We start from the raw sequence: 14,555 nt of genomic DNA, 5'->3' as shown, positions 1-14,555 counted from the left end.
GCCACATATGCTTAAACTCTGAATTTCAGAATCCTTTTTATAAAAGGGGAGAGGTTTATGAAATTATTTTAGCATTCCTCTAACAATAGAGAGGTGTCATATATTTACAGTTGTCTTTGGCTTTTTAGACCATGTCATAGGAATTTACGAACACAGGTCTGATGTACCAGTGTCAAACCTACTCATATCAACAAAAATAGGTTAAATTGCTTTATAAAACAAACTTTTTAAAGATGATTTACTAATGAAAAATATTCATATTTTTACCTGTCTTTTACAATATTTATGCTAAAATTACTTGCCACCCTCTATTTTGGGTATTTGGTGTCAAATTAGCCCATAAAAAATCATTTTTCCTGCTCTTATGACAAATTTGACTGTTGTTTTTTATTGGAACATCAAAAGCAGGCTTTTAATTCTCACAGTTTTGATGCCTAATGAAAAGTGAAAGTTAAACACAGCATGGCAGCATTAAAAATGCACGGTAAACCCATAGCACCCTGACATCTTAGCCCTGCAGAGGATGTGAAGAAAAGCCATTGTAAACAAAAGATAATACTACTAAATACAAAGCAAATCAATTAGATGGTCTGACAGACTCTTAAACAAAGAAAACTGGAGGGAGAACATATGTACAACTATCTTCCAGCAAAGATATCACAGTGGCCTGTCAATGGTGCTGCCATATATTGAATTAATTTATGTATTCATTTTCAGACTTTGCTCCTGAACACCTGAAAACTGACACACTCATAAGGTACTATTGTCAAGAACTTGGACAAAGAAGGGGGTTTGAAGCCTCAGCTGTACCACATAACCCATGTATCAGGAACTTAAGGCTCTGAACCACCTATTTTATGATCAACAAATTGCTAAGGATTGTTTTCAGTTCAGCTGCCTAACACTAACCCCAAATTTAACCAAAGTGAGAACTTCCTTTTGTGCAGAAAGTGTCCAAGTTCCCCCGTCTCATTTCAGCAGGAACAAACAAGCAGCCCTTCTAAAGCTCCTGGCACATGCTCTTTATGAAAACTCCTGTCTCTGATAAGGGTGAACTGGATTGTAAGTTCATCAGTAGTACCTGAGATGATCTGTTTCTCTCCCCGCAGTCTTCTAGGAATTAAGCTTATCATCCAGAAAGTAAAAGCAACAGTATTTTGATTGCTTCTTTTCATTAAAAGGAGAGAAAAATACTGAGAGCAATATAAGAAACATTTTACCTTCATATATTCTACACAATGTTTGTGGACAAATGGGAATAAGCAGATTAAAATGCTGCCTTGAATGCATTTTACCAGTTTGTTCTCAGGAAACAAGATGTGTCTTACAGCACACTCTTGGACAACAATACCCCTTAATTTTTCTTTCTTTTACACATATTTAGGTTTTGCTTTTACATGATTCAAAGTTATATTCTAACAACTCATTTTTATATTACTACAAATAGATTGTACAGACACTCCACAGCAATCTAAAAAGAAACACATAGCTCTAGAGTGAGTGTAACACTGTAGCCGAACTCCAGCATTTGGGTCGTGAGGCACTGGCAGAGAAAATGATCAGAAATGACCACTGCTACCCCTGGTCAAGCTTCTAAGAACAGCATAGTTCCTGAAAGCTGAGCATTTCAGTGGAGATTCCAGCATAATTTACACACCATGTACTATGGCACTTACACAGGGTAAGAAAATAACTACGAGTATGCCAGAAGAGGTACAGTTAGTGTACCTGAAACTAGGCAGCTCTCCAGAATTCTCTTTTCCCACTTTTTAAACCCTGGAGTACTCGGGCAATAGTTGCCACTCAGACCCATGAGCTGCTTATTTGCTCTTACCTTGAAAAGGGAAAAAATTCTAGTTCCTTCTAAAACAAAAAACTTAGACTAGATTTTCCTTTTCTAAAGCTAATACTAATTTCAATGCAATTCAGGCAATAAAATAAGATTCAGACTTTTTAACATAACAGGGCAAAGGATGGTAAGAGAGAAACTTATAATAAACAAATCCTCCTTGTTTTATCACAGGGCCATCATCAATTTTGAGGAGGTCAATGCAGAACACTGCCAAACGTGCATTAGCACTTAAAGGACGCAAGTGGAACAGCAATGCTTCAAATTGATTAAAAAACCTCTCTGTCCAAAAGGTTCATGCTTGGAACTCTTCACTGTAATTTAGACAAAAATCTGATATACTTTCACATAAGCATCCCTAGAATTATTGACTCACTAGAGGTTATTCTATTTTTCTATATACATATATAATTTCTATTATGTCTATTGGTGCATTTAAATTAACACAGTAAAAGAGACTAAGAGTTTTTTTTAACAGATGTCAGAGTACTCTGAGACATTTCTACACAAGCACATAAACTGTGCATTCAGCATTTTTTCATCTTGAAAAATAGAGAGAGACAAATGAAAAACTGTAAGAATATGTCTCCTGACTTAGAGAACCACTTAACCACTGAGTATATAAAATGAGTGTGTTTAATGTGGACTTAGATGCTGTCCTGATGAGAATTTATTTGGGGGGGGGGGGGGTAGTAGGGGGAGCAGTGGAATTTAGGAAGAGCTGGGAAGTTTGCCAGAATAAACTTGGGCAAAAGCAAGATGTTTCTGGAGTGAATTACTGCATCAGTTCCACTAACAGACACAGAAAGTTACCAAAATTGAGCTCATGATAATGTCACAGCTTGCCCCGAGGGTTTTTTTTAAGACAACTACTGCCTATTTGTAATATAAGATCTAGTGCAAAAACTTAATGGAATGCAAGCTGCCATTTTACATCCCGTGGAAATTGAGGAACAGGATCATTATATCATTAACTTTCTTCAGTTTCTCCTGAATATTTGTTTAAAGTCATCAGCAAGAGCTGTATAAATCAACAAGAAAGTTGCCTTAAAAAGGATGGACAATCATCCTACTTACTTTTACTCTTGTGCATCCATATGCATAATCACACACATCTTAGTAAATGCTATTTTTTCCTTACTCTCAAAATGATATTTTGACATAATTAATGTTTCTATTTAATATCCTCATCAGATGAAATTATATGTTGCCTTTTAGGTCTGAGAATCTTCTCCAGGGAAGCAACTAGATTTAGATCTCTTAAAACTACATATGGCAATGATTGAAAGAAAAGCTTCTTCCTTGCAATCAAGCTAACCTTTATATCAACAGCCCCATCTTTCCAGATCAGCCACATGAATACTCTTTGCCCTTCTCTCCTATGCCTCAGAGCACACAGATTCCTCTTGCAATCCTGACCTTCCCTGTGCTATGGCTGTTTCCTCACTCCCCACTTCCCAAGGTGATAGGGGAGCTCAGTAGGGCTCTGAAACAGAGTAACAGCAGGAGGGACTGAGATTTCAGTACAGTTAAGGTGATTTCTGGAATAAGAGTTAAGTGAAAAATATTTGCAAAATTTGGCTGCAAATTTCATAACACAGACCTTTGTTTATGCAAATAAGGAAGGGGCAGTAAGAAATGATCTTTCATTATGATGACTTGAAACAATAATACAGCTTGTAAAGTCTTCTGTAAAAGCAAGGAAAGGAAAAAAAATTATGCTAATATTTTACTCTAGAACTATTCTGCAAACATTTCTCATTTGCATTACCCTGATTTTCCCAAAAGGGATTTTCTGAAAGAACAAGGTACAGCTCTTGTGACATCTTTCCAACAGCGTTTACCTCATTTTTCCACCCCTCAAACTCACCTATAAAATCTGAAGCAGCAGTTGAACTCTAGCTAATGCATACAGTGTTGTAGACTTAGAAACTATTTCAACAAACCACTACATTTTAAACAAATAGGTCCTGGATAGACAACAGAAGTCAAAAATAGTCCTTCCTCTTGCACTCCTGGCACTGATGGAGCCTGTCCACAGTTCAGAGCAATCCTGTGCAAACATGCTCAAGCTCAGTCTGAGGGATTACACAGAGCACCTGAAGTGTTCCTAAGCTGAGCTGCACTGGAAATAACATGCCATGCCAGTTACCCAGGATGGCATGGCACACTAGCACAGCTTCCAATACCTCAGCGAGCTCCCTTGAATAGCTCTGCCCAGCCCTGAATTGTGCAAGATACCCTAATTTCAAATTTAAGCAAGTATATTTCTGAATGCATAAGATGAGCCACACTCATGCAAAAAGGTACAGGGCATTTTTCAGAGCAGAATCACGCTGTTAAGCTGTGGGTACAAAGCACTTGCAATACCGAACAGGCAGATGTTATTGAAGGCTCAAAATGCAAAATAAAGCATTACCATTTTTATCCATGGAATGGGGCTCAGACTGCTTCTTTCCAATATCAGCAAAGGATCTTACAATTGGGATCCTGTTGCTCAGCTTCTTCTGGTTCTGATGGTGATGCTGTTTGAGTAATGCCTCATGCACTCTGTGACGAACATCCTCACTGAGCTGCCCAGAACCCACTTGCTGGTCCAGAATCATATCTGAAAATATACACATAAACTTAATAAAAGATGGGAAAAAGGAAACATTTTATCTTTTAAATTGCAGTAAAAATTATTAGCACCCTACAGGATTACAAATTAAAAGCATCAGTCCATTAATAAAACAGAACTAAATGGGAAGTTTTATCTAGAAGTGTTTCACTCTCGGGGGGAGCAAGACTGGGGGGGTAGGGGGGAGGGAACAGGGAGAAAAGGATGCTATTAATATAAAAAAATCCTTTTAAAATTATGCAGTTCAAAAATTAAGGTCACCAACGACTTTGAAGTCAGTCCTTAAGCACTCCCATACATAACATATTTAAATCCAGGGTGTATAAGACGTCTTTTTTTTCCAAATAGCCCTTATTGTATTTCCTACAAAGGAAATGGCATGCTGTGAGGAAACAACTCTTTTATTTCCTTTGTACTTACCACAGGAAATCACAGTCTAACCCTTTCTTTCTTTCTTGTAATTATAATTACAATACTTTCGGTGCAATACAGGGAAAGCTCAGGTAAGACAACACAGAAAAATTTGCTGCATTATTTGTTGATGCCTAATACAATCTATTTCTACTGCCAGATGTACTGTTCCAAGAAGAGGATAATTTCAAGGAGGCGTGAGTGAAATTGATCCCCCTGCTAAGAAATTACAATCTTCTTTGCAGTCGACTAGCAGAAAATGGTCTTATGTACTCATATTCAACACTACTTGTATACACAGGCACTCCTCTAGAAGGTGGCACAGCCCAGTGTGGTGCTTTTACACCAAAGCACACAGAATGGGCAAAAAACAGGAGGAGCTGGAAGCCACCATGCTGCTGGAAAGTAGAGTTGCCATTACTGACATTTCGTGGGGTGAATTCCATGATTGGAGTGTGGCTATCGATGGCTACAGGCTGTTCATAAGAGACAGAAAAGGAAGGAGAGGCCGAGGGGTTGCTCTTGATATCCAGACAAGGATTAAGCATGAGGAGCTGTCTCTGAAGAACAGCCAAGAGCAGGTAGAAAGCCTGTGGGTAAAAATCAGAGACAGAGGCAACAAAGGGAACTTCATAGTTGTGGTCTACACTACGGGTCAGCCAATCCAGGGGAGCTTGTGGATGAAGCCATCCTACTCCAGCTACAGGATGCATCACGCACGCAAGCTCCACGCTGAGAGAACTCGGATTGTTAAGCCTGGAAAAGAAAAGGCTTTGGGGTGACCTAATTGCAGCCTTCCAGTACCTAAAGGGAACTCAGAGGAAAGATGGGGCAAGACTATTTACAAGGGCACGTAGTGACAGGACAAAGGGTAATGGATTTAAATTAAGAGCAGTTTTAGATTATTAGGAAAAAAATCTTTACTCTGAGGGTGGTGAGGCACTGGAACAGACTGCCCAGGGAAACTGTGGATGCCACATCCCTGGAGGTGTTCCAGGCCAGGTTGGATGGGGCTCTGAGCAACCTGGTCTACTTAAAGGTGTCCCTGCCTACAAAAGGGGGGTTGGAACTAGATGATCTTTAAGGCCCCCTTCCAACCCACACCACTCTATGATTCCATGATTCTATGACATTATGTGTTTCAAATGGGAAAGAACTGCTGAGAATTTTGTGGGATTTTTTTTTAAATTATTATTTGGGGAAATACTGCTACCCACAGTAATGATGCTTAACAGAAAAATAAAGGGGAAAAAAATTGTGTATCAAATCAAATGTAACAGCATTTAAGTACACAGCTCCCTTGTATATCAATTGGAAGAAACTGTACTGCACAAAAATAGTGATATAATAAGAGGAGTCCAAAATTCCTTGCACCGAAAATCCAGACAGCTCATGATTCTGTGCTGTAGTCAGATTCATATCTGCCAGTAAACTCAGTGGAAAAGCAAGCAGAGCAGGAAAAATAAAAAGCAGATGCATCATCACTAGAGACATAATTTGTCATGTCTTTGATAACAGCCAAGAGCAATAGAAGAGAGATAATACAAGGCATTAAATAACTATGGTAGTTAAAAGCAGAGTTTAATTGCTAACAGTCACCTATGCACTGTGTATACACTTAAAATACACAAGTTTTTCTGAAGTTCTCAATATCCACATAACAAGCCAATGCCTCACACACCTGCTTGAGAGCTGAACAACAAAAAACCTGCATGTTTCACTTGCGATGAAGAGGCTACCAACAAATCTACATCTCTACAGTGACATGCACACAGAAAGACCAGGATGGGGTCCAGGTAAATGCAGCTGCCAACTGCAGATGTGACTATGAGCAGTGTATCCAGAGCTTTGCAATGAAGAATCATGCAGAGGTTTTCAATGCTGTACTGGGTTCTCTCCAGCAACTACAGCCTGTGCAGTATCAACAATGGGGTTGGCCAAACAGCTCATACCAAGGAGTAATGTTGCCCCATATTGTGCCCAAACTAATAAACTCTGGCTTCAGGGTGCTTCACCTGAGCCTGAAGGGTACTCTTATCTCCAGGGTTAACTCAAACACAATCAGGTCAGTTAGCTTTGCACTCCCAGTCTAGACAGAGGGTTTTTTATCACTCTAGACCCTAAGGAGAGAGAGAGAGGCATAGCAGGAAGACAAATGACAGAAAGGCAAAGGACAGGGTAACACACGTTTGAAGAAAATCTTCAGCAGAATATTTTAAGGAGACAAGAATTTACAACACATGAAAAATGGAAAGCAGTCTCCAGTTGCAAGAAAAATATTTATTTTCCTCTTCTACTCTACTGCCTATTGAGACACACCTCTGCCCTAAGGAGATGACTATCTTCCCCTTAGACACCCTTAATACATGAATTTGCGTGTTACAATTCCCTAAACAGGCCAGTACTTTATGTAACATGACAGGGGATCTTCAAATGAAAAAAATAAATAATAAATAATAAATTTATAAACCAGGGCATCTGTGATAAAGCTCAACTCAAATTATCCTCTTCTTTTCTTTTTAACTACTGCTGAACAAAATACAAACTGTAGAAGGTACAAAACCAAATATTAACTCCTTTGAGTTGGTCTAAGACAGAAATAAAAAGGAAGAGCTAAAAAAAAAAGGATTCCTCTATAACAGGTAAATTTAGGGCAGTGGTCATCCCCTTGCTTACAGATCAGTGGAACTCCACTTGTATGGTGTCATTCCTGGAATAACAGTATTTTCCACAATTAAATATAAAAATGTATTAGCTGCTGAGGATGATGTCAATATTTAAGATTCTCCATTTGAGGAGAGAAAACTACAGGAAAAAGAAAATCAAATCCCTATCCTCCTCCTTTCCCTAGATGTTCTGCTAGACTTGTTAACAGCAATAGAAGCCACACCATTGGTGCCAGTGTGGTGACTAACAATTTTTATTTCCTGCCAGAAAGAAGAATGTGGCTTACCTTGAGTTTTTTGTGGTTTTACAACTTCCCTTTTATTGTAGCATTGCTACCACATGTAAAAAAGGAAGATGCATTCCATTTTGGAAAGAGTGAAGATGTGCTTTCTTGCTGTGATATTTCCCTGCAGTTGTCATTCCTTCAGCATAGACCCAGTTTCAGTAGTAGCTGCCGGAGCTTAAATACAGTCAAATTTCTGACAGACTGCTGTATTTTGACCCTTTTTTCAAGCCCTGCACAGATCTGAACAGGAGAGAGACTGTGTCCATCCACCCCTATCATTACGGGCTTCCTTTTCAGTTTCTTCCCAAGCTTCTCAAAATATTTTTTAAACACCCAAATCCCTGCAATATCAGTAACATCCTTGATTGCAAAGGTAGTCTTGAAAACAAGAGCATCATGGATAAAGTCCAAGAGTAAATGGCCAAAAGGAGCATCTTAAACATCTAGTTTTCAAAATAGACTGCAATTCCTTAACCCTGTGAGTAGAAGACCCTACATGCTCACATCAGTTGAAGCTGGACATATTTTCAAAGCCCTGGTCTTCACTTTTGTACCTAGAACAGGCGGCCATTTCTTTGCACTCCATACGACAAAAAGACACAAAGAATCTTTGTTTTAAAGATTTTTCCTCTTGAACGCCCTTTTAAATTCTGCACTGCCCCCTTTTAGCCAGAGACACAGCTTACCATTCCGTTTTTCAAAGACACTTCACTGCCATATGAAGCTTTCAGAAGAATGCAACATGGAATATCCACCAGCACAGTGTTATCCATTCTATTAAATGTTCACACCACAACATCTCTGCTGACATCAAGTACACCAAAGTAGGATGTTTCTTCAGTAAGGAATCTTGGTTGATACTGGAACCATGAAATAATTTTTTCAAGCTGTTAAAGACAGATATTCTCCTTGACCTGGTCACTTAAAAGAATTCTAAGAAACTTGGGGTTTCATGTAATTTCAAGAATGTTTTCTCCATTCAGACTCAGTTACAATACATCATCTATATAAAATTAATTTTGTGAGTAAATGTGAGCATAGTGAGTACTTTAACAAGCTATTACAGTAACTCAACTATAACTCATCACCACCTGTGAACAATTTACCCAGGCTGTGAATTACAGCACTGGGGTGCAGACAATTTATATCAGTTCAAATGCAGTGTGGCTCACGTGTGGCCCAGCAAAGAAAATTCCATCTGTCCCACCTCTAGAGTCAGCAAGGATGCAAAAGCAGGCTGGATGCTTCCACTCACTCTGGAGGTGTCTGTTACACACTGCAGCTTTGTACAGAGACACGTGGCCAGACCCACGTGGAGCGCCCACAGTTCCAGGCAAATAGACAACAAGGAGACCCTCAAGGGTGGCCACAGCTTGTTCCCCACTGCACCGGGTTCACAGTGTGCTCATCACCTCACGTGCAATACTACACAGAATGTTCAGGTGAAACATAGAATAAATTTATAGAAAACATACTGTATGTGTACCAAAATACCTGTGAAGTCCAAAAAGAAATTGCTGGGCTCGTATTCTCCTGATGTAGGTTGGCACTGACACTTTACAGCAGAAACTGAATTCAGCATATACCAGCAAGGGTGCCAGTATTCACACTTCAAAATTTTATAACTGTACAATTGCAGGACAAAATGAGAGATTAATGACAAAATATAAAACATACAGGCTTTTGTGTGCACCACGATGGCAGTGATAGCTGACTACAAAACCTAATTTAAAAGCCAAGGTTTTCTGGCTTGTGGACCTTGCCCTTAAAGACAAGGAAAAAAAACCCAAGCAACCCTAAATGCATTGCTTTATGGAAGACAATCAGTTGAAACACTGTCCTTTGTCTAAACACATCTCTAAAGAGGAACCCGAATATATCCTTCCCTAGTGACTCAGGCAGGAGGAATAATACAAACCCAACAATTAGGATTCCTGAGCTGCACTCATGAGCAAGGCCCATTTACATCATTTACAATGGTGATTATAAATAAGCTATCTAAGCCAGAAGATTTAGCCGCTCATCCAAGAGAACAGAGCATTCCAGTGCTCCAAGACACAGATTCTATTTCTAGCTTTACCTGAAATTATTTGGTTCAATTCCTCAGTTAAAATACTTGAGAAGGAAAGAATGAAAAATGTCTGCTTTTTAAAATAACAGTACATAATTTTACTGAGGAACAAGAGCAAGTATCTCACAAAACTGTAAATTGTAGAGACAAGGCCAAAATTCCCAGCTTGCAGTTCAGAACTGCAGGCACAGTGGATGCTTCATAAAAAATAAAATTTGCAAACTGAGATTGACTTGTGCAATCTAAAAAGATTCCCACCTTTGTGGTTAACATGGGAAAACACAAAACAAGAAGAAAAAAAGACATGCTACGTAGAAGTTGGTACAAGATCTACAATTTAAGCACAGACAAAGGAACAAAACCTGGTAGTTTCTCTGTAGAGGTTATCACCACATGCTAAGCTGCATGCTAAGCTGAAAATAAAGCAAACAAATGTAGAAACCTGGGTAAGTGAGCAGGTGAAAGCTGAGCAAAAGACAGGTGTAGGGTCAAACAGAGAAGCAGATTACTCACAGGCAACCCCACACTTTATTACAGTGTTTGTAACAAAAGTTAAATGTACCATAAAAGCACTGTCAGAAACGTAACACGTGAGTGTTGCAGATGAAACAAAAGGCTCCGGTGTAATAAAATCTCAATTTGAGCCAGATAAAATATGTCATTATTATGGAGTAATATAGCTTAAAGCAAAGGCAAAAAAAGACTTGTTCAGATTGAAAGCTTAACATGATATTAATGAAATCAATAAAATTGCACACTTGGGATGTAATGCCCTGAGTTGCTGAGCACAGAGTCCAGTGACCTCAATCACAAGATTAAGCTGTTACACAGATTGAAAATTCGATCATGACGAACATACAAAAGACTGCTAGGGAGAAAACAGTCAGATCTTGGGATTGGAAAGCAAGGGCAGATTTAAAATTTAATTTAAAAAAGAAATCATTATTACAATTAAACCATTAAAAATAAATGGGAATATTTCAAACATGTGCAAGTCGCCAAAGCTCCACTGTGCAAGAGTGGCCACAGTTTATATTTGACAAGGTTTGACATTTGTTCACAGAACACTCTGCACAACTACAAGATTATGCAAGTTCTGTGGCTCATGCTGTAAAGAAAGTATTGCCATTAAAGGCTGGACTGAATAGTTTTTGAACCAAACAACAGAAAATGGCATCATATGTTAAATAGAGGAACCTTTTGGGTTCATTCAGTGGTTATAATCAAAAAACCAGATGGTAATCTGAGAATCTACATGGTTTCAAAGGAACTAAACGAAAATATCAAAAGAGAACATTTTCATCTGCCAACTTGAACAACACAGTGAAGCTGCTCTCTAATGGTACAGCCAGATTCTGGCAAATACCTCCTCAAGAGACAAGTTCCAAAATAAATTGTTTTGATTACATAGATTTTTTAGACTTCCTTTTAGCATATGTTCTATACAGAAGTGATCGATAAAATATTACTACATAAATGTTCAAAGGAATTCCTCATGCATGGAGTGCAAACTACAGATATAGGAGTCACTGCACAGACATATGAAAAAATAACATCATGTATTACAAATAGTAATAACTCCCCTAAAATATGTGTAATAAAATTTGCATTTTTAAACAGGATAAAGTTCAGCAGAGTAATTGAGCTCTTTTCAAGAGAAGCAAAATCCATCTTACAAAAATTATGAACAATTTGAGAAAATTCAGGAACAAACATGCTGTTCTGATGCATGATGACAGTGTTGGAAATTCATCTCAGAAGTCTCTATTATAATAAGATTCTGTCTGTGAATTCAGTATCATAGGTATGAATAAGCTCTTCTTCAACAAGGAAAATTGTGTGCCTGTCCAAAGAAATATACAATCTCATAGATGAAGTAATTTTTTAATATGACAGTTGGAATGAAAAAGACCTAATAGAGAATGGACATGCTGGAATAGAGGATGATTTAAAAATTCTCCCAACATAAATAGTACCAAAATATTTTTATGCAGAACTGTCAGAGTTTCCAGGGATAAAATACAAAATATTCTGGAAACCATGCAAACATTACAAAAGGTGGCTTTCATCTGTAGATTTTACCACAAGCCCATTAATGTTTTAAAATACAGACTTTAATAGAAATTCTCAAGGGCTAAGTGGTGAGAGTTTAGTGCCTTAGTGAATAAGTGTTTATAGATTAAAAGCCTTGACTAAAACAAATAGGAATTCTTAGTCTCAATTTAGCAATAAAGTTTAAGTATACCTCTTCCAAGGATACGAAGACTGGCGCTGCATTAATAGAAATATAATTTGATATTGGAATATAGCCCAGATAGCAAGACATTACCAATAAATACACATCACACATTTCTTACTAACAAAGCATTAAGGCAAGTAAGAAGAAAATACACGTGCACAAATAATGTTTTTGTTCTCAAAAGATGATTCATTATAGCAATGCAGTAAAATTATCAAGAGATTGTATTAAAAAACCAAAACCCTAAATTATGAATCAGAAGCACAAGAATCAAATTTAATTCAGGAGTATCCCTTAAAACTGTAGGGCATAACCTGCTAAAGGTGGTATACACAGTAACATTGGAACAAAACCGAAAGTGATCACCAGGATTGCTGGACAAGCCTGGCATGAGGATGGCTAGCAAGCCAAAGAATAAGAGCTGAATGTTGAAAAAAAATTGAAGCCAAGCCAACAGGTGCCAGCAACTATTTCCTTAAATTCTAAAGTGTCAGGACTGTCAGATACAACTGGAATACATATCAGTGTCTGATGAAAACCACAATTGCATAGTATAGCACAAGATAAATAGGATTATAACTACTGACATAGCAACTGACTGGAACACAAAATAAAGGATTTCCTGAGAGGTACCAGTTCTGCCTAATCTTCAAGTCCAGCAGTCACTTCTATGTAAAAAGAACTGCCTGTCATATTATTCGGAATTATCACATTTCTAAGACACACGCCTTGGTGGTGTGCTTGTTACCACTATCAGTCTTTCCTTCTCGCACTGCTGCCTACTGGGTGCCACACTCTTTGTAACATTCTCTAATCACTGGAGACCAGGAATGAACACACATAGCATTAAAGTAACAAATTACAGAGTAACTTGATTGAAGAAAAGGAAAACAGCATTGCTACAGCACAAATAATATTAACAGAGAACAGCAACTGGAGTTGCAACTTTATTTCTTGAGAAAATAAAAAAAAATAAGTCTCTTCAAAGAAACCTGACAGAACGTGAGTAATTTACAGAATGATTCACTTGCCTGAAGCACCTGCTGCAAAGCTTTTTTAAAAAGAATAGCTCATTGCTTATTGAATCTGCAGAGGAGGAAAAATATAATCTTCTCTCAAAGACAAAGCGCAACCCATGCAAACCTTATCATGTGTCAGGCCGCCTTATCAGAAAGGGATGCCTACCACTTCAAGCAAATAATGCAACAAATGAAATGCATCCAAATCTGCCACAACAACAGGCACTTTTTAAATTAAAATGGTACATGCCAATTAATGAAAGTCATCCTAAAGCCTCTTCTCAGAAGAAATAAGTTTTCCTAATCAACAAACCAAGATAAGCTGCAGCTAGGGCTGACTTAAAATAGTGTGAGGGTAACTCCCCAAATTCTCTACTGAAGGACAACCTACATCTGTGATGAGTTGCAACATTAGTATTACAAATGCTCAAATCCTTGGCCACGTTAACCAAAACAAAATCACTACAACTAAGGATTAAGAGGTTACAAATATTATTTAATTGGGGCCTCACTATATTGGAATATATACAGTATCTTTCAAAAACACCAAAAAAAAAGATGTTCACTGAAGTTGGGGGTTTTTTGCATTAATCTTTACTTTTTTTACCTACTTAAATGAAAATAAATCTGGAAAGGCTTTCTTAGCTGACTACGGACAAAGTTGAGTGATTTTTCGATTAAGAGTGCAAAGCTCAAGATTGAAAATCCCAGTGTACTATTTAAGCAAAAAAGTAATATAAGAACACCAAGCAGCTGACTTAAGTACTTCTTAATTATTTATAAATAAATAATAAAGCAACATATTGATAGACACTTTTGTTCTTTCAAATCAGCTGCTTTTTATTCTTCATGTTTATCTTTTATCATTATCAAGACAAATTTTGAAGCTCTGATTCAGACTATGAGTCATGGGAGAATCAGATCTCAGCACAGAGTAGAAACCCACACAAGTTTCTGCAGATTTGTATTAATAATATCTTGTGTCAGTTTGACATAAACAATTTGGGAAAAGTAAATACAAAAAGCAGCTACCACTATCTGAGCCAATTTTAATTCCACTGTTAAATATACCCCACCAAACAATATCTCCCCTATAATTTAAATAAGTAAAATAAATTTCATATTGGACTTACATGGATTTATATATCATCCATAAAGCAGCTTTCTTGATAATCTTGAGTGTTAGAAAATTTTATTGCTTTGTCTTCTGTATCTTTTCTAAACTACTTACAGTCTTTAAGGGAAACACCAGGAAAGCAGAAAATGGCATTTAGTCTCAATCTAACTTATACTTTTGGGAGAGAAGACTCATCCTTTATGTTCTTTCTTGCTCAGAAGCTCGCAAAAGCTCTAGAATTGCAACTGCCAAATAAATTTTATTGGAAAAAATGCA

The 14,555-nt window shown here is 37.6% G+C and overlaps 1 protein-coding gene across 11 annotated transcripts in view; it reads right to left on the bottom strand.

Moving 5' to 3' along the window:
• The window catches only part of SLC4A10 (solute carrier family 4 member 10), a 154,769-nt gene that overhangs the window by 52,081 nt on the left and 88,133 nt on the right, over window positions 1–14,555 (bottom strand). For all 11 annotated transcript variants that reach the window (XR_002047275.3, XR_002047276.3, XR_752664.4 and 8 more), the window contains exon 6: window positions 4,269–4,457. Coding sequence is in view for 8 of the 11 variants with exons in the window: in XM_039554817.1 (XP_039410751.1) it covers window positions 4,269–4,457 (189 nt within the window). In the remaining 3 variants the exon portion in view is untranslated. The remainder of the gene's footprint in view (window positions 1–4,268; window positions 4,458–14,555) is intronic.

The sequence above is a fragment of the Corvus cornix genome, chromosome 7 (genome assembly GCF_000738735.6).
Source record: "Corvus cornix cornix isolate S_Up_H32 chromosome 7, ASM73873v5, whole genome shotgun sequence".
NCBI lineage: Eukaryota > Metazoa > Chordata > Aves > Passeriformes > Corvidae > Corvus > Corvus cornix.
The sequence above is the reverse complement of the archived record's forward strand: the minus strand, read 5'-3'. Positions and strand labels throughout refer to the sequence as shown.